The sequence below is a fragment of the Ictidomys tridecemlineatus genome, chromosome 6 (assembly GCF_052094955.1).
Source record: "Ictidomys tridecemlineatus isolate mIctTri1 chromosome 6, mIctTri1.hap1, whole genome shotgun sequence".
Taxonomy (NCBI): Eukaryota; Metazoa; Chordata; class Mammalia; order Rodentia; family Sciuridae; genus Ictidomys; species Ictidomys tridecemlineatus.
The window spans coordinates 3,087,893-3,106,860 of NC_135482.1; the positions used below are offsets into that span (position 1 = coordinate 3,087,893).

At 64.6% G+C, this 18,968-nt stretch overlaps 1 protein-coding gene across 2 annotated transcripts in view; it reads left to right on the forward strand.

The window, feature by feature from the left end:
- The first annotated feature begins 3,717 nt into the window (after nucleotides 1–3,717).
- Wnt7b (Wnt family member 7B) overlaps nucleotides 3,718–18,968 on the forward strand; it is a 43,545-nt gene continuing 28,294 nt past the window's right edge. Inside the window, exon 1 of one of the 2 annotated variants that reach the window (XM_078052541.1) lies at nucleotides 3,718–4,279. In XM_078052541.1, coding sequence (XP_077908667.1) covers nucleotides 4,209–4,279 — 71 coding nt within the window. In that variant the 5' untranslated portion in view covers nucleotides 3,718–4,208. Of the gene's footprint in view, nucleotides 4,280–8,004; nucleotides 8,596–18,968 lie in introns of those variants that run through there. The other variant, XM_005335022.4, reaches the window with a different exon arrangement.

Here is an 18,968-nt window from a genome sequence, read left to right on the forward strand (position 1 = left end):
CCAGGCTGCAGCCCAGACCACACAGGGACCTGACCTTGAGCCTGAGCTCAGCCCCCCATCTCCAGCAGCACCAGGTTCTTGCTGCCCACCCCTATGTGGTCCTCATGTCCCATGACTGGCACAGCCCCCAGCCCTTCCTGACCCCACCTTGAGTGTGTGGCCCCAGGGAAGGAGATTCATTGTACGGAGGAGGAGACTGAGGCCCACAGGAAGGTGCTTGGCCAAAGTCACACGGCTGATGGAGCAGGGAGTCCACCCCGCCCGGCGGCAGCGGCACTGTTCAGTGGACACACAAGTAACGCAAAGCCTGAAGGTCAGGGTAGGCTTTCTTGGGTGTTGTGCCAGGACTCAGTGAGGTCACAGGTGAACAGGGAGCATGCGGTTCAGCGCACAGCACCTGGTCACTAAATGTGGACTGGTATTATGACAGCCACTGTTAATATTCCTATCCCCCACAAAATGTCCTTGTGGGACCCTGCCCAGGAGCTTCTTGCCAGGGCTCTTTGCCCCTGGACCAATTCTGGGACATTCCATCCACCCATCCACCCCTTGGTCCACCTATCCATCCGTCCATCCCCACCCGCCCACCCATCACGCAGCCATCTACCTCCAGACCCATCCTTGCATGCCTCCAGCCACCATCCACCCATCTTTCTCACGAGGCTCTTCCTTGGCTCTGCTCTAGACCTGGGGGACATGGGTGAAAGTCAGACTCGACCTTGGCCTCCGGGCTTCCGGAGGACCCTGGCTCAGGCCCAGGCGGTGCCATGGACCCTGGTATGATCTAAACTGGAAACCTACGTTGCCTGTGTAGTCCCACCCGTGGCTCCTATGGACTCAAGGTCAAGCCTGAGGTCTGTGGTGGGCATTCAACACCCACCCCTCACTCCCACCAAAGCCTTGCTTCTCCCCAAAGGAACCATGCTCTTCCAGATGAGAGTCTGACAGGTCACCTCCTCCAGGAAGCCTTCCATGCAGAGAAGGCAGAACCTGGTGGAGGCAGTTGCTTAAAACCGAGAGAACCAGAAAGCTCGAGTCCCTGTACCCAGAGAAGAGGGCAGAAGCTCCCAGGCTGCACTTTCCAGGTGGGCTGCATGGGAAGGCATGGCAGGGTGGACCCACGGGCCTCTACCCCATGCTTCAAGGAGAACTGGACCGGGCCCAGGAACTTCTTCCCATGCAACCAGAGACTTAACCTGCTTTGAGACAGGCAGCTCCCCACCACCCTCCCTGGGAACCGCGGGGCTGCGGGTTGGGCCTGGCCTGACAGATGAGGGAGGCCTCCTCTGGCTCATCCTGCTCCCCACCCCAAGCTCTGCCCCACGCAGGACTGTAGGGTCAGGACACCGGACCTGCAGGGATGGAGTGCCCACGCGTGCCAGGCACTCCTCACTCCGTTTGGGGCGTGGGCACTACCATGAAGATGGTGCCTCTGTGGCTGGAGGAGGTGAGAGCCTTGCCCGAGGCCACACACCTTAAGAACTAGCAGAGCCCCACTGAGCCCACAGGGGGACCTAAGACCCCTCTGGCCCCAGGGTGTCCTGACTCTGGGGACTTCTGCCTCTGGGCCTTGGCAGGTTTCCATAGTCATCCATAACTGGGAAAGCCCTGCCCCAGAAGAAGCACCGGCTCCACCTCTGGCAAGTGAGGTCTCCTCGTATCCCTACAGACGCTGCAGGGACCCATGGAGCCAGACCCGGCCACCATCCTGTCCAAGCTGCAATGCCTTATGGGGTGGGGACCGGTAGTGGTCACAGATCTAGAGGATGGGACATCCTAGGAGCCTAGGCTGGGGAGTGGCCCCGCCTCTGTGTGCGCCAGCCAGGGCTCTTCCTGCACCATTTCCCACCTTCAGTCATTCAGGGTCCCCCACCCGCGGGTGGGACCCTGAACCACAGTCTCCAGGCGGTCTGCCCAACCCGGCCGCTTCCCTCGCACGGGCGGCAGGGGGCAGCAGGACGCCGCTGCGCAGGCTCTCGGGCCGGTCGGAGGCGCATCCTTCCTCCCGCTCTCCCCGGGCAACTGAGGGGCAGGGCAAGTCCCTAACAGCCGCGGACTGTCACCCCTCCTCTTCCGCCCCCCCCGCCCCCCGCTGGGGGCCCAGGGCGGGACTGGGGCTGGGTGGCCGCGAGGCTCGGGCTGCTTCAGCCCCCCGCGGCCTGACAGGTCCAGGGACTGGCCCTGTTAACCGACGCCAAGCTGCGGCTGCTGGCGCCACGGACGGGGTGGCCCCCAGGCACCGTTTCGCACTGCCCGCCTCTCGGACCCGGCGCCGCGATCCCCGGCCCAGGCTGCCCGCGTGCGAGCGTCGCGCCGTGTGGCCGCCAGGTGGCAGCATCCGCCCGCCGAGCTCCTCCCGCTCGCGTCCGCCGCTCGCCCGACCCGCTCCGCGTCCGACCCTGCGGTTCCTCGGCTCCCAGTCCGTAAAGTGGGGCGACTTCCGAGGCGCTAGGATGAAAGGGGCACGGGGCAGTGCCGCTACTGCCATTTCACGTCTTCACCTCTGTCTCCCGCCCGTGATGGACGTCCCCTTCCGTGAGGCCTCCCACCCCTCGCGCTCCGCACAGCTGCACCCGCTCGCCTCTGATCCTGGGGCCGAGAAATGGCCCGTGCCCGGGTCGTGGCAAAGGTTCAGAGGATTTGTAGGGATTAAGAGGGGATCAGGGGTAGGGGGTCGGCGGGACCGCCAGGCCAGGGGATGTAGTCCAGGCCCGGGATAGGTGAGGGTGGGCCGCAGGGGCAGCCATTTCCTCCCTCCCGCCCGCTGCACACCTGCTCCCTGCACCCAGCAGTCCTGGGTGCTGGCTGATCCTTGGAGAGTAGGCACTTCCTCACCCGCCATCCACCAGCCCTTGGTCCCTGGTCCAAGGAGTCCCACGGTGAGGCAGGGAGCAGGAAGGGCTCCTGGCCTGGACAATGATCAGGTTACTAGCTGACCTCCTGAGGACAGACCAGATGTGGTGCAACTGGGGCTGTGGCTCCCTGACTCCCACCCCTCAGGCTCTGAACCAGGCCAGACGGCCTCTGAGACCCCCAGGCCAGTCTGACTTAAGCCCTGGCCTCTCAACACTGAAGGGAGCATCGCAGAGGAGGTCAGGTGCTGATGGCACAAGGGCAGGGCGCAGAGCCCCTGGGAGCCAACAACCTCTGTCTGATGCCAGGGAAGTCTCCTCAGTTATCCTCCTTCGCTCTCTACTCTGGTGCCTGGTGAAAAAAACCCACACGTTCTACCCCCTGCATTTGGCCAGGCTAGCCTGTCCATCTTCCATGCCTCCATGCAGGGCTAGCTCTGCGGACAGTGCTGGGGGAGGGGGTTGTCTCCCACCAAGCTCTGCTGGGGGAATAGCAATGCCAGAACCGAGGGTGTGTCCCGGTAGTGAATGATTTCTGGGAGGGTCGTGCAGCTTGGAAAGGAGATGGGGTGAGTGGTCTCTCCTTCCTCCGAGAAACTGGAAGCCAAGTGGTCACCAGGACCTGCACAGGCCTTTTCTTGGCCCCCATTCCTACCCCCACCTCCGCCGGCGCAGAGCAGCGCAGGTGTCTCTTCCGAGCCGCACCCTCCCCCGCCCTCCCCCCAAACTCCCCCGCCCCCGCAGTCCTGCTAGGGCGATCGGAAGGGAGCTGGCCTGGGGAGGGGGGCGCGGGGTAGACACGTTTGTGTGTCACGGGGGAGGGAGGAGAAAAGGGAGGGGAGAGCCGGAGAGTGAGAGAGAGAGCGCGCGGCGAGCGAGGAGGGCGGGCGGGAGGCGGATCCTCCTACCTGGGGCGCGCTCGCTCGCTCGCGGCTCCCTTGCCCGGGCCGCGAGTCACCTGGGGAGGCCGACAAGTGCGGACACATTGGCCGCCGCGGCGCTCTGCGAGGCGCGCACGGCCTCAGGCGGCTGAGCCCAGAGGAGGCTGCGCTCGCTCGCCCGCCTGCCGCGCCCGGGCCAGGCCCGCGCTATCAGGACCCCACAGTCACTCAGCGGGGCTCCGAAGTCGCGGTCCCCGGCTCGGGTCACTCCCCCGGGTGCACGCGGCGGCTGCAGCGACCTGGGCTCACCATGGTGGCAACGCGCGCCGAGTGCCCGCGCGTCGCCGGCCGCCCGAGCCGCAGCGCCGGCTGAGCGCGGTCTGCCCACAGTCCCCCGGCCCCTGCCCGTCCCCCGCCGGGCCCGCGCGTCCCCTCCGGCCGCAGTAGTCTATGGCGCAGCCCCCCTCCCTGGATCATGCACAGAAACTTTCGCAAGTGGATTTTCTACGTGTTTCTCTGCTTTGGAGTCCTTTACGTGAAGCTCGGGTGAGTGTCCCTGTGAGCGGGGAGCGACAGCCCAGGGTGGAGGCAGCCGGAGGAGCTCCTCCAGGGGGTCCCTGTGGGGCCGTGTGGACCTGAGTGGGTACGGCGGCTACGGGGCCTGCGGGGCTGGCCTGGGAGTCGGACCCTCGCCCCAGTCCCGCAGAGAGGCAGCAGGGCCCCCTGCGCGACGAGTGCTCCGGAGGGGCATCGAGACGGGGCCGGAGGAGCGAGCGGGGCGCGCGGGCGGCCGCCTCCGGGCTCGCGGGTAGCGGCGAGCGTGCCCGGCGCGTACTTTCACCTGTTTGGGCTCCAGGCCCCGGGGGTGGGACACGCCTTCCCTCCCCCGGGCTGCGCTGGGCACCGAGCCCGGACCGAGCGCTCGCCGACTGGAGGGCGCGCCGGGGCTGGGGGCGGGGGGCGTCGGGCCGCCGGGGAGGCCGGGTGGGCGGGGGGCGCGCACTCGACCGCGAGCGCGCAGGCCCGGCACCCGGCGCGGCCCTCCGTCTCTATCCATCACCCGGACGTGTTGAAATTACCTTGACAACTCGTCCGGCTGGCTCAGGATGGGCCGCGGGGCCCGCCCGGCCGCCTCGGGCTCCGTCCGGGGCCCGCGCCCCCACCCGCCCGGGGCCCAGGGCCCGGCCCCCTCTCGCCGCGCTCCCCCTGGCGCGGCCCGGCGGGCGGGCGGGCGGGCGCCCGGCGGGCCGCGCTCGCTGCTCGCTGCGGTAGCTGCTCCGAGTCGTATTTCCACATTCCAGAAGCCAGCCGAGTCCCTACCTGTTGAACCGCGATCTCCTTTAGACAGAATCCGTCTCTGCCTCCCTCGATTGTGGGTGGGGGGACTGGGTGACCCAGAGGGAGTGCGGTGCGCCTCACGGGGTCGCCCACCGCCTGGTGCCCGCCGTGCGCCCCTCGCACCTGCCAGCACCCGTGCTCCGCGCTCCTACTGTGCGCCACCGTCCGAAAGCCCCTCCGAGCCGCCGTGAAGGGCCGCAAGCAGACGCGCAGGAGCGGTGGGTTCCGTACTCGGAAGGCGCGCGTCCCAGGTGAGAGGTACAAACACGGTCTGAGAACTATCTCTTCCATCAACCTTACATCCCTCTCTCCTCCGCCATTTTACAGATGGAGAAACTGAGGCCCAGAGCGGTCAGAGACCAAAGCTGGCGGCTTCAGAGGCAAGGCTGGGAGCCCCTGGTCCTAGCCTCGGCCCTGCAGGCCTGGGAGGGCGTGTCTGTGGCTGCTGGTGGCTCTGTTTGTTGTAGGTCCGTGGGTAGGCTGTGTCCCTGGGTGTTTGTTTATGGAGGTGAGGGGTGCCAGCGTTGGGCCTGCTGGGTGGGGGTGGGGCAGACAGGCCACTGTCTTCTGGACTCTGCCGGCCCTGCAGTGATCCTCCTGGGCCCACGGAGGGGTCAGCAGCCCTCAGTGAGGCTCTGTCCCTGCTGCCTGGTTCTACCAAGGTCTTTCCTTCCTGCTCTCTGTGGGGCAGCCCTAGAGTTCAGAGCTAGGGAACTGAGCACAGGAGGCCAAGTCACTGTCCACCTGGAACAGTGGCACAGCTGGGGTGGACTGGCTCTGGTCTCCATTCATCTTCCTAACATTAGTTCCTCAACAGGAGTCCTCAGAAAGCAGCCCCTCCCCCACTAGCAGGAGAGCTCTGTGTGTCCCACCATCCCCAGCAGAAGGAGCTAAGGGCCAGGGGCAGCCTGGCCCACCATCTGGCTCCAGGGCTTGGAGGTCTGCTTGACTTTCCTAAGTCTCCTGCACCCTCTGTAAGTGGAGTTGCAGCTTTGGCCACTGTGAACAGTTCAGAGCAAGACCCCAATGTTTTGTCTCCCTGTGGCCCCGCCTAAAATCCAGGCACCTGCCTGCAACTTTCTTCTGGGACTAGATAAGAAGGGAGGCAAAGACCAAGTGTCCCTCGGCGTGGCCCTGGCTCTGGAGAAGGAATTCCTCTCCCTGGTGTGTCCCCCTAAAACACATACTTCCCTGACTCCTGGGTTTCCAAACGTGGTCTCCAAACCCTCTGTAAAATGACATCGAGGAAAGCCAGACAGCCCTGGGATCTATTAAGGAGAGGGTAGGGTAGGGACCTGGCTAGCCCCTCCCCAGAGGCTCCGCCCTGCTTTCTTTGCAAGTTATCTTGGCTTCACTAGGTGAGTGGGGGGGGGAAGCTGGGCCCACATGTGACCTAAAGGGTTAAATGACCAAATGATCAGCAGCTCGGTGGCTCAGGAGGTTTGGGGTGGGATTAACAGGCTGGCTGACTTTGTCCTCCCCTCTCTCCTGGCCAGTGCCTTGGGTGGTGGCTCTTTTCCCAGGTAGCCTTATAAAGACAGATGGTCGATGGTGATGGTGGATGCTCCTTCAGTGCCACTGAGGGATCAGTCCCAGAGGCCTTTGCCCTGGTGACGTGTATCCCAATAAACACCTGTGGGGTTGATAAAGCCTTTCTTATGGCTATTGACCGTGACATCCCTGGGCAACAGCCCAGGGCAGAGGCAGCCTGAGGCGCCTCCTCCAGGGGGTTCCTGCAGGGACGTGGAGACCTGAGGGGGTACTGCAGCAGCACAATGGTTCCCCACTTGGGGACCCCTTCAAATGATGTATTCCAGGACGTTGGAATCCCAGGAGTTGGGATTTTAGGATCATTAAAGTTCTAACCCCAAATCAGAGATTGTAGGCACTGAAGGGTATTTGGTGATCTCAGCCCCCTGAGCCCACCCCTGGATGCTGCATGTCCCTCACCCCCCCCCCACATGTCCAACACTCATAGGCCCCTCAGCCAGTGCAACTGCAGCAGTGGGACCAGAACTCAGGCCTCCAAACCCCAGAACAGACGTGTCTTGGATTCTGAGCAATTTCAAAACATGGTGACTTGAGGATCTTCTCCAGGGTCTTTTCTGAATGGAATGACCTAGAGCCTGGGCCCACTGCACCAAGGTCCCTGAACTTCCAGGATCAGCCCTGTCCCAGGCCTGCCCTTGCCTTTGTGGCCAGCTGAAGCAGGGGGCTGGAGGAGTTGGGAACCGGGGAGATGAAAGTGGAGAAGGTGCTTTCCTGCTGGACGTGTGGGACGAGTCTCCCTGCTAGGCTGGGAGGCCGGCACCACTGGCCAGATGGCACAGAGCTCCCCTTTACTGCTCTGCCTCCTCCCAGCAGCTGACAGGATTTCTGTCCCTCCAGTGGGATGGCTCTTAAACAGCCAGGTTTGGCAGACAATAGGAGGTGGGACCCTAAATCTGAGTTCTAGGCTTTAAAAAGCTTACTGGAAGGAGGAGGATTGTTTTGAAAAGTCTGTCCTTGTGGTCTGCTCCACCCCACACGTCACAACCAAATCCTCAAAAGAGAGCAAAAGATGAGGGGTGGGGACCTAGGGTTGAGGGCCCCGTATGTAAAGAGAGCAGCACCTGTCAGGGTCTCCCATTGGCAGCCTCCCCACCGAGGCCATAGGCAGACACCAGGCTCCAGCACCAAAGCAGGCTGGCCTGGCTGAACCTCCCCTAACTGGTGGCCATCGGGAGAGAGGGTAGCACACACGGCGCATCTGTGCACTCACACCTGCGCCCTCCCAGACCGCCCACGCTCCCGCAGGCTCATGCAGGCACATGCATGCACACACGAACACACGTTGCTGGGCACGGCCCCTAAGCGGAGCACACGCCTCCGCGCAGTTACCCTGAGGTGCCTTCCCCCAGGTGCGCCGCACAGAGCTAGGCCAGAGTGGCGTGGCTCACTGAAGGTTGGGGGTGAGGGTGTCCAGACCAAGGCCACTTGGGCAAACCCTGGGGGCGGCTCCCGCCGCACGCTCGGGTCAGCCTCCCCTTTAAAAAAACCCGCCCGCGGAGGAGGCGGATGTAGGGGCGGCCCATCCAATGGCAGCTGCGCGCCTCAGGAGACTTGGAGACGTGAGCCAGAACGAGCGACAGAGCCGGTTCGCACCGACAGACCGACGGAGGGCCAGACAGCCGCAAGGCGAGCGGTGCCGCTCCGGGGGCCTGACCCACCCCCGTCCCCCGCACTCCAGCACCAGCGCCCGTCGCCGCCCCAGATCCGGCGCGATGCGCGGCCCTGGCGGCGGTGCATGGGCTACCACTGCCCCTGGGCCCGCAAGCCCTGGCCCCTAGCGCCCAGCGCCGTCGCCCGGTATCAGGGAGGGCCTCGGGGACCCCGGTCTTAGCTGGCGCAGGAGCCCTGCCGGTGGGGCCTGTTCAGCCCCGCCAGGCGCGCCGGCCCACCATGCTCCTGCTGTCGCCGCGCAGCGCGCTCCTCTACGTCTATTGCCCGCAGATCTTTCTCCTCCTGTCCAGCGGCAGCTACCTGTGAGTGCCGCGGGCGATGAGCGGGGTGGGTGAGTGGGGACCCCCTGGCCTCCAGCATTGGAGCGGGGCGGGCAGGGGACACAGGGCGGGGCACGGAAACCTAGGGACTTTGGGTGGCTTTGCCGATCTAAGCTGCCTAGGTAGAGCACCTGGGAAACAGCTGCGTCAGGGAGAAGTCCCAGAGTTGGGGTCAGAGAAAGGGTGGCTGAGAGCAATACCACTGCCTGAATAGAACAAGCTGTGCGTACCAACGAGAGGGCTGGGCTCAGCCGGGTTGCGCGGAGATTCCCTGTGCGTCCCAGAGGAGTCCTGGACCAACCGGTACCCTCTCTCCAAAACCCACGCGGCGCACATGGCCAGGCCACACTAGGGTGAGGTGCACGCACACACCCGCTTCCCGGGCACACGCACCGGTACACACGTGCACGCTGTGTCCCCCAGTCAGCGCCCAGGTTGACCCTTCCTGTGCCTTCCTGCGGTGCTGAGCGGCCTCCCCCTGGCCCTGGTCGACACCTCACCTGGGGGCAAGAAGGGCGAGCAGCGTGCTAGGGCGGCTGCGGAGCACCACCTAGGATCAGGGCTCAGGGAGCTAGCGCACCATGGGCGCATGTGTGCGTCCGGCCAGGCAGCACCCACCAGGCTACGGCAAAGCTCCGGATAGGGCCCAGTCCGGCCCAGCGAGCCGAGGGGGTGCGTCCGCGCAGCGGTGGCTTCTCCCGATTCCTAATGGGACGCATATGCTCTGGCCTCCGATTTAAAAAGAAGTTTGATTTATGGAACCGCCGTTTGGGGGAATTTAAGCTGGATGCTACTGATTAAACCTCAGAGCCAGCTCTCCTTCCCCCCTCCTCCCCTCCCCCGCCCCCTCCTTTACACGCGGGCCACGTCCGGGGTCGCTTAACGCGGCCAGAGGGGGCAGCCGCCGCCTTCCCGCTCCCTACACCACCCCCTTCCCCCGCGCGGCCACAGTCCTAATAAATCGCCGCGCCCCCACCCCCTTTTAATAAAGACGCAGCCAATTTCTCCTCCAGCTCCTAGGAAATTACTATCCTACCAGTTTTCCTTCTATAAATAGTCGCGCATCTTGAAACAAAAGTTCGCAACCGCAGCCAGATGCTGCGAGGCCCGTGGTTTCCCCGGCTGTGGGACATAATTACAAGGTCCGGGCAGAGAGAGCGCTCCAGGCCCGGCGGGCAGCCCCGGCTGCGGAGGCATCAGCTGGGGTGGGGTGGGGGGTAGCAGGCCGTCTTGGGCAGGGCTCAGGGCCCGGTAGGCACCGCCTGATCAGTGAGGACTTAGGCTAAGTACCCGGCCAGAGGTCCTGCTTCTCTTGTCCCTCCTGGGAAAACGGATCAACCCAGGGGGCTTTAGATCCGGCTTCCTGAGTCCATGAAACCTCCCCTCCCCAGGATCCTGGCATCTCAGTGTTAAGCCTTGCTAGAGACCCGGCAGCCACTCTGCCTGAGACATCATTTTTGGAGCTGACTGGCTGAGGTTTGGTGTTCCTGGGGAGGTGTCCAGGGGTGGAAGCCAACGGCCTTCCAGGGGTGGTTTGGAGGCTGAGAGGAGTGGGTGAGCAAGGAACTCAGAAGCTGGGTGGGAGCAAGATGGGAGGGCACCGGTTGAGGGGCTCTCGGCAGGTGGTGGCCAATATACCTCCAGAGCCCCCAGCTCCTGGGGGGTGGCTCCCCACCTCCCCGCCCGCTGGGCCATGCCTGTACACATGTTCTCCCCAAGTGCACCGCGTGCTTTGTGGGCAGACATTCTCTTAAGGGAACTGCTGTACAGATGTTCCCGGGCAGTGCTGGGGTCCCAGTGCTGGGCTCAGTCGGGCAGCCGAGGTCCCTGCCTCCCCTCAGCAGCTCCTGCCCCAGCGTGTGGGCCTGGTCTGCAGCCGCAGGGGGAGAGAGTGCTAATGTGGCATGGGTGTCCCTGGGCTGGCAGGTGTGTGAGATGGCCAGGTGGACGCAGCGCCCAGGCAGCTCCAGGGGAGGCATTCCTAGTGCGGAGACCTGGTTTGGGGAACTTGGGAGAGGCAGCCTGTGTACAAGAGCTGTGGGAACCAGGAGAGATGAGGGGGTTGGGGCCTGTCTCGGTACTGCGTGTGCCCTCAGGGGTCAGCCTGTGGGATCTGAGGAGGCCGGGGCTAGGAGGGGCCCTGGGTGGAGGCTTCGTTCTGCTCCAGAGAACTTTCCAGAAGGCATCCCATTGCTCCATGGCAAACACTGGCGGACAGTTGATCCTGCCCCTTTCATCTGGGCTGCCCCCCAGCTCCCTGTGCTGGGCTGTGGTCCGCACACAGCGAATCCCAGACGCATGCCTGGGCCCCTGCCACTGATCGGGTTGGACGGGTGTGCTGGCCTGGAAGGGCCCTGAGCCCCCACCGGATGCCGAGTGTGGCCCAGCTGTGCAAGGCAGCTCCAGCCAGCCCTAGCCACCTCCGTGCTTGTCAGAGTGGGTGCTCCAGGGCCAGTGGGGTCCAGCAAGTGTCCACAGGAGTGCAGGTGGGGGCCACAGGCCCCGAGAAAGCCTTGCAGTGCTGGGTCAACTGGCATGGGGGTCTAGCCTCAGCCAGGCCCGGGGACCAGGCTGGGCCCCTGTCCTGGGCAGGTCCCTTCCCGTCTTGGCCTTCCTCTTCCAGATGTGGGGGTGGGTTGTGACAGCTCCCCCAGGTCTTCCGGTGCAGCTTCTCATGGTGACCGCCTGCTCTGGGGAGCCGAGTGAGTCATGGTGACAGGGTGGTTACTCACCGACCACCTGGCTGTGGGGGGCGGGGGGCGCTGGCCACTGCCTGCGAAGGCCGAACCTCTTCCTGGCTCCCACTGTGGTGTAGTTGGTGGTGTCCACTGAAGTCCCAGAGGCCCTGTGGGCATGGCCCTCATAGGGCGGGGTGCTGAATCAGACCCACTCGCCTGGCGTCACGGCCTGTTGGGGGCAGGATGGAGCTGTAGGCTCCAGAGTGAACAGGTCACCCTTGGAGAGGGGCAGCTCAAAGTCTGGAGGGAGGCATCTGTCCAAGTATGGAGGGCTCTCTGGACCTCAGACTCCTTTTCAGTCATGGTAACAGACTCAGCTCAGGCCCAGGTGCCCTCAGGACTGGAAAGCCTGTGACACTCTGCAGCATGGTGGTCCGTGGCTGGGAAAGCTCACGAAATCTTAAGCCCCAGGAACCTTGCAGACAAATGGAGCACCACTAATCACGGAAACCCCACCACACCCATGGCACCCTGGCGGTGGCCGCTGGGGCCCTCTGTGTGTGAGGGCCACGGCTCCCTCCTGGGACGTGGTCGTGTGGAGCTTGCGGAGGACAGACCTTTTCTAACCTGGCTTCCCACCAGGGGCATGCGGGTGGCAGATCTGGGTTCGCACTCCGGCTTCACCTCTTCCTGCTGCCATGTGTCCCAACCTTGATGTCTCCTCTTTTGGGTGAGGATTGGGGTCACACAAACCTTGAAGGGTGGCCCTGAGCACCCAGGGAGAAAATGCGGGGAAGGTCTCCACCCAGGGCCTGGCCTGCGTTAGCAGGCACGAGGGGCAGGGGGCAGCGAGGCTGGCCGCGGCAGCCCGGGGGCCTAGGGGCTGGGTTCAGAGGGAGCTGATGAACTCGGAGGGCTCTGGAGACGTTACCTGGACAGAGTTTTGAAGGATGGAGAGATAGGAGTTGGGCAGACTAAATAAGAGTGTGAGAGAGACCCCCTGCAGCGGGCCCCCAGCATCTTACCAAGGGAGGCAGATTGGGTGCCGAGGTCCAAAGGAGGCCCTTTCCTGAGGCGCCCAGCTCACCCAGATCCAGGCCCCTCACCTGTCCCCCATTGCCTTTGAAGGGACAGTCGTTCTCCAGCTGGGAGAGGAAGTGGGTGAGGGCCCCAGGTGGCCTGCTCAGGCCTCAGAGGCCAGGAGGGGCTGGGCAGGTGACCCAGGAAGGGAAGTGACTTTGGAGGCACCATCTACACAATTTCTGTTTCTCCAGTCACACACTTTCCTGGACCCTCTGGGGGCTCTGCACCGAGCAAGTCACACTTGCTGCCCCAACCCCCACCCCCTGAGCCTCTTGCCCCCATTACCCCTGAGCCTCTTGCCCCCATTACCCCTGAGCCTCTTGTCCCCCATTCCCCCTGAGCCTCTTCCCCCATTCCCCCTGAGCCTCTTGCCCCCCACCCCCTGAGCCTCTTGTCCCCCATTCCCCCTGAGCCTCTTGTCCCCCATTCCCCCTGAGCCTCTTGCCCCCCATTCCCCCTGAGCCTCTTGTCCCCCATTCCCCCTGAGCCTCTTGTCCCCCATTCCCCCTGAGCCTCTTGTCCCCCCACCCCCTGAGCCTCTTGTCCCCCATTCCCCCTGAGCCTCTTGTCCCCCATTCCCCCTGAGCCTCTTGTCCCCCCACCCCCTGAGCCTCTTGCCCCCCATTCCCCCTGAGCCTCTTGTCCCCCATTCCCCCTGAGCCTCTTGCCCCCCATTCCCCCTGAGCCTCTTGTCCCCCCACCCCCTGAGCCTCTTGCCCCCCATTCCCCCTGAGCCTCTTGTCCCCATTCCCCCTGAGCCTCTTGCCCCCATTCCCCCTGAGCCTCTTGCCCCCATTCCCCCTGAGCCTCTTGTCCCCCATTCCCCCTGAGCCTCTTGTCCCCCATTCCCCCTGAGCCTCTTGTCCCCCCATTCCCCCTGAGCCTCTTGTCCCCATTCCCCCTGAGCCTCTTGTCCCCATACCCCCTGAGCCTCTTGTCCCCCCATTCCCCCTGAGCCTCTTGCCCCCATTCCCCCTGAGCCTCTTGCCCCCATTCCCCCTGAGCCTCTTCCCCTCATTCCCCCTGAGCCTCTTGCCCCCATTCCCCCTGAGCCTCTTGCCCCCATTCCCCCTGAGCCTCTTGCCCCCATTCCCCCTGAGCCTCTTCCCCCATTCCCCCCTGAGCCTCTTGCCCCCATTCCCCCTGAGCCTCTTGCCCCCATTCCCCCTGAGCCTCTTCCCCCATTCCCCCTGAGCCTCTTGCCCCCATTCCCCCTGAGCCTCTTGCCCCCATTCCCCCTGAGCCTCTTCCCCCATTCCCCCCTGAGCCTCTTGTCCCCCATTCCCTCTGAGCCTCTTGCCCCCATTCCCCCTGAGCCTCTTGCCCCCATACCCCCCTGAACCTCTTGTCAAGGTCAAGGGCCAGGGCAGCACTGCTGTGGGTGCCGGAGCTCCTGTGAGGTCTGCACAGTGCTGTCATCTGGCCCCTGACGGTGGCAGAGGAGCAGCTGGGAGCAGGGGAGTAGCTGGGGTGGGAGTCTCCAACCATCCTCCTCCAGGGCCAGGGGTGTGACCAGAGCACCGCCCTCTGCATCCTGGGGACAGTCCCTGGGCCCTGAGGCCTCTCCTTACCTCCTGGGCAGACAGAGGCTGCTGGTGCTCCCTGGAGGCCTCCGCTTTTCGTGGCCCCGGGTCCAGCTCAGATAGGGCTCTGCTCCCCTCACAAGGGGACAGGAGGCGGGCGCCCTCCCTTGTCAGATGAAACCCCGGCCCAGGGCTCCCTCAGCCTGATGAAAGGGTCATTGTGTGGCGCGGGCCGCCCGCTGGCCAAGGACAAAACCACCGTTTGTCCTCCCGCCTTGGCGCTGGGCTGGGGGCCTCCCCTCAGGCTGGCCGGTGGGGTGGGGGTGGGCACAGGTGCGCTGCCCCCTCCCTTCCCTTCCCTGCTTCCTGCGCAGCCTGCCAGCCCCTCCCCCAGGCATGTCCCCCACCCAGGGCACCCTTGCCCTCCGAGTGGGGACCCTGGCTCTGGGCCGGGGTCGCTGCTGCCGGGAGGTGGTGAGTGCTCGGCCCTGGAGGCACCCAAGCAGGTGCAGGAGGAGTGGGGCCAGAGATGCGGGAGAGGCCCTGCCTGGGCACGGAAGCCGGCATCGTGGGCCAGCCCAGGTCCAGTGGCAGAGTGGCAGGGGGGCGCGGACCCTGGCCACCAGAGCAGGTGGCTGCCGAGCTGCTGGGGATGCCCCACAGCCAGGGCTGAGGCCGCAAGTGGAAGACCCTAAAAGTGGGCAGCCCCCGAGTGTGTCTCAGGTGGGAATATGGCTGGGAGGAAGTGCCCTGCTCAGCAGGTGGCTCCTAGGGCGTCGGCCGTGGTCCCAGAGCCAGCATCCGCATCCCCTGGGAGTCCTGTCTGACAGCACCTGGGCGTCCATCATTTGCCAGAGCAACATCCCACGACCACCTCTGCTCCCAGCGCTCTGTGCTCAAAGCCTTGCTGCTATGCCCAGCTGGATGTGGGGGGGGGGCCAGGCCCCCACAGGGAAGGCACCTGGTCGGGGGACAGTGGTAGCTGGGTGCACCGTCCCTACAGCAGGCCTGGGTGCTGAGGGCTTCTGAATTAAAACTTTGGCCCAAAGAGTCCCCAGTGCTGAACCGATTAGAAAGCCCTGTGAACGGGACCCTCCGGAAGCCCAGCTGCCCTGGGTAGTAGGGGCAGGGAGCCGGCTTCTGGGGGACTCAGGATCCTGGAAGTCTGTCTCCAGGGACAGGAGTGTGCCTGCTGCTGGGGGTCTGTGTTGAACCTGTTTCCTCCCTGGCTGCCAGCAAAGGGGATCTAGGACAGGGCCACCCAGGGCAGCAGGTGAGACAGTGATAGGGTCAGGTCAGAGTGCCAGGTGCACCGCACATGAAGGTGGTCCCGACTGGCCCTGGCTCTGTCAGGCTCTGAAGCTCGTTTTGCCCCTCTGTCTGTAGTTTCCGGCCTCCAGCAGAGTCCGTAGCGCTCTGACTGCCATCACGCTGCAGGGGGACTAAAAGCCCACGGTCGGGCGCGTTAGAAGCATCTGCTGACCAGGAGTCACTGAGTCCCCTCACAGGCTCTCTGAAGGTCTGGGGACCAGAGGTGAAGCTTCCCGGTGGGTAGGAGGAGGAGAGGCTTCCTGTCCAGGGTCCCTCTCTTCCTTGACCCCGACCCAGGATCTCAGAGACTGGCTAGAGCTGGCCAGTGTGAGTGGCTGTGGGCAGCCAGGTCCTCAGTCGCGAAGGCTTCATTCCTCTTCTCCGGGCCTCCACCTCTGGCGGGGGGTCTGGGTTCTCTCCCAGGGCCCCTCCGCTCTGACGGGCTCTTCACATCCCCCATGTCCTGCAGTCCAGCGCTGGCAAGCGAGACTGGCAGGTGGGGTCCGGAAGAACAGCCTTAAGCCATCCTTCATCACACAGAGCCTGTGTCTACACGGTAGGGGTGGCCACAGAAGCCCTCCCCAGGAAGGGTGGCCACAGAAGCCCCGAGCGTGCTGGCCCAGCAGGTGCCGTGAGAAGTGGGGACGAGGAACTGGGTGCCACACAGGTCTTCCCAGGCGACGTCACCGCTGGTGGGGGCGTTGGGGATTTCTGCTGACAGCCCCCTCCCAGGGAATTAGACCCGTCATGGAATCCTCTCCATCTCCCCTGCCCCAGGGTGGGCTGTGGGGAGGGCTGGCCTCACCGTGGACTGAGAGCCTGTCACTGCCCCAGTGGGCAGGGTGGACCACCAGGTCAGGCCTGCCCCACTTCCCAGGGTGACCTTCCTGAGCCTCAGCCCATGGAATAAGCCAAGGTGCTGGTGGCCCAGCAGGGTGTGCAGGGAGGACACGTGTGTGGCAGGACCAGTGCACAGGGCTGGCCGGGCAGGCTGGTGGCACAGAGAGCACTGGACAGGGGCTGGCACCTGCAGCCACGCCCCACGTCTGCAGTAGCTCAGTGCCCAGGGATGCAGGGTGTGGGGGGCCAGGAACAAGGTTCCAGAGATGGCCAGGCCAGTGGCTGTCAGTCAGCATCCAGAGGGGCTCTGGACCGAGGGCAGGAGACCACGAGGGCTCTGTCCTGTCCCCTCTCTCAGAGCCTGCCCTCTGGGTTCTCTGTGGCCCGGCAGGCTGCAGCTGCTGGAAGTGTGGGAGGGAGGCCCCTGTACTTCCTTCCCAGCCTCTTCAGGGCCAGCAGCATGCAGTGTGATGACCCCTACTGTAGGGAAGTCCTCCCTGTGGTCAGGCCTCCACCAGAGGAGCAGCTTTGGAGGGGAGGCTGCTTCCGTCACATTCTTCATTTCGGAGCCCAGTCTGACAGTGAGCTCAGAACTGGCCCCTGCCCTCCGCGTGCTGCCTGCCATGTGGAGACCCCACAGTGGGTGGGAGCCGAGCAGGCAGGGTCTGGACCTGGGAAAGGCCCCGTGGCTAGCTGCTGTTATTGGCTCTGATACCATATCACCACCAGGCTGCTGTGTGCCTTGGATAAGAAGCTGTCCCTCTCTGAACCTCCTTGGTAAAATGGGAATGATGAACTCCCAGCCAGGCTGCAGGGGGCCGGTGAGCACTCCCCCTCACTGATGGGGCGGAGGCAGTGGTTGGGGAGACTGTGGAGGCCCCAGACGGAGAAGTCCAGGCCAGTGGGTTCCTTAAAAGGTGAGGTGAGTGGTGGGAAGCTGGCCCAGGGGTGACCGGCTCAGGTGGAGCCGAGTGTAGACGGGGCTGGCCGCAGGCCCAGGCTCACACCTCCCTGGACGCTGTGTGGACGGGGCGGGCCCCAGCCTCTCGGGGTTCTGGCTCTCGTCTGTTTGTGGAAGGGGTCCTTGGAGGACTGCAGCCAAGGTCCCTGCCTTGAAGTTGCAAAACCAGAGTCACTGCCCACCAGGGGGGACTCGGCCCCCAACCAGCAGCTCGGAGCCTTCCAGGGCCAGGAAGTCTGAGGCGCTGGCCCAGCCACCAAGTAGCCAGACTCCCTAGCTGGCCACAGGCCAGCAGGGCCTGCCAGCTCCCTCCCACCTGTCTGCCCACCTGCCCGCCTGTCCGTCTGTCCTGAGGTTTTGGGTTGGCACCCTGGCTGCCCAGGCCTTCAGGGTGCCCTGCATCCAAGAGATTTGGCTCATTAGGGCCAGGGCCAGGGCAGAGGACCCTCAGTGCTGCTTGGGCCTCAGCTGGCTGTGTGGCCTCTAGTGGCATCTCTGGTGACCCCATCTGTGCTGTGGGACACCTCGAGTAGGGGATCTCTGATTCCAGGCCTGGGGACCTCTTCAGGAGCCTGGCACAGATGACCTCACGGGGGCGGGGGCAGGACTGAGGAGAGACCCAGGCGGGCTTCTTGGGGAGGAGTGAGAATCTGGTCCACTGGGGCCAGAACCCAGGTGTCGCCATGGACCTGGCCTGCAGGTACATGTGTCGCAGGTCGGGGTCGGGGTCTGAGGTTTGGGGTCACCATGGCTGAGGGGCTGCAGGTTCACAGTTCAGCAGGGTGGGCTGAGTGGACCCTCCTGCTCCCCTGTGCCCTGAGCCCTGGACTCCTCGTGCCATTCCTGGCAGGGACCAGGAGCCAGCCCTGCCCAGGGACCCCGGCTCGCTGCCTGCTTTCTCGCAGGCCGCCTGGTTTCTCTCCAGGCTGGGGTCCCAGGATGCCAGGCCAGGAATGCCAGCTATGCAGGGAGGGTGGGAGGGCGCGAGGCAGCCAGCGGACGCTCCGCTCTCTTCCCCGGGAACACGGCGGGCAGCGAGCAGAGCAGGGCAGTGGCCTGGAAAGATCGCAGAAGGCAAGACCCACGGTGGAGGGGCTCCCGCAGGAGGCCCGCCCAGAGCCGGGGCTGTGCTCCCCCTGGACAGACGGGCAAGCTGAGGCCCGGCGAGGGCAGAGAGGCAGGAGACCCCACCCTCAGAGAGGCCCTGCTTTGGGTTCAGCCTCAGCTACCCCGCTACTGTGCAGGTGGCACTGAGGCCCGGTGGGGTGGGGAGGGACGGCTGGCCCTGGGGGTGGGGGCCTTTGGCCCTCCAAGCTCTGCCTGGCTCAGGTGCCCCTGGGCACCCTGTCTTCTCCTGCGTCCTCCCCTGTAAGTTCAGGCTGGCGAGGTCCACCCTGAGGGGCCACTGTGGGAAAGGGGTGGCACAGGAGGGGACCATCCAGAGTGCAGCAGCCCACAGTGGACACTTCCCTGGAGGGTGGCCCTGTGTCGGGGACAGCCCAAACTGGCCAGCTGCTGGCTGTGGTCAGGCCTACAACCTGCCTCTGACTTCCCTCCAGGGCCTCGTCTGGCCCCAGGTTTCCTGTCCAGGCCAGGAGAGGGAAGGCTACCTGTCCCCGATTTTCAGATGAGAAAAACTGAGGCTCAGAGCAGCCCCAGGGAGGTCAGCCCCAGGGAGGTCGGCCCGAGGCCTGGGGATGCGGAACTGCCCCGGGCCATGTTCCTCACTTAGCTGGGGTGGGGGAGCACACAGAGGGAAGGGCACAGGTGGACTCAAGGAGGACCAGAGGAAGGACAGTGGCTCCACGGAGCCGGTCCTTGGTTCCTGCTGTGTCCAGTTCTGTCCAGTTCTGTCCTACCCTTCCCTGCTCTGCCCATGCATGTGGGCTCTGGGGACCCTGCTGGCCCCAGCTCTGCGTGGGGATGTGCCCTAGCCAGCGTCCTCTAGCAGTGGACAGT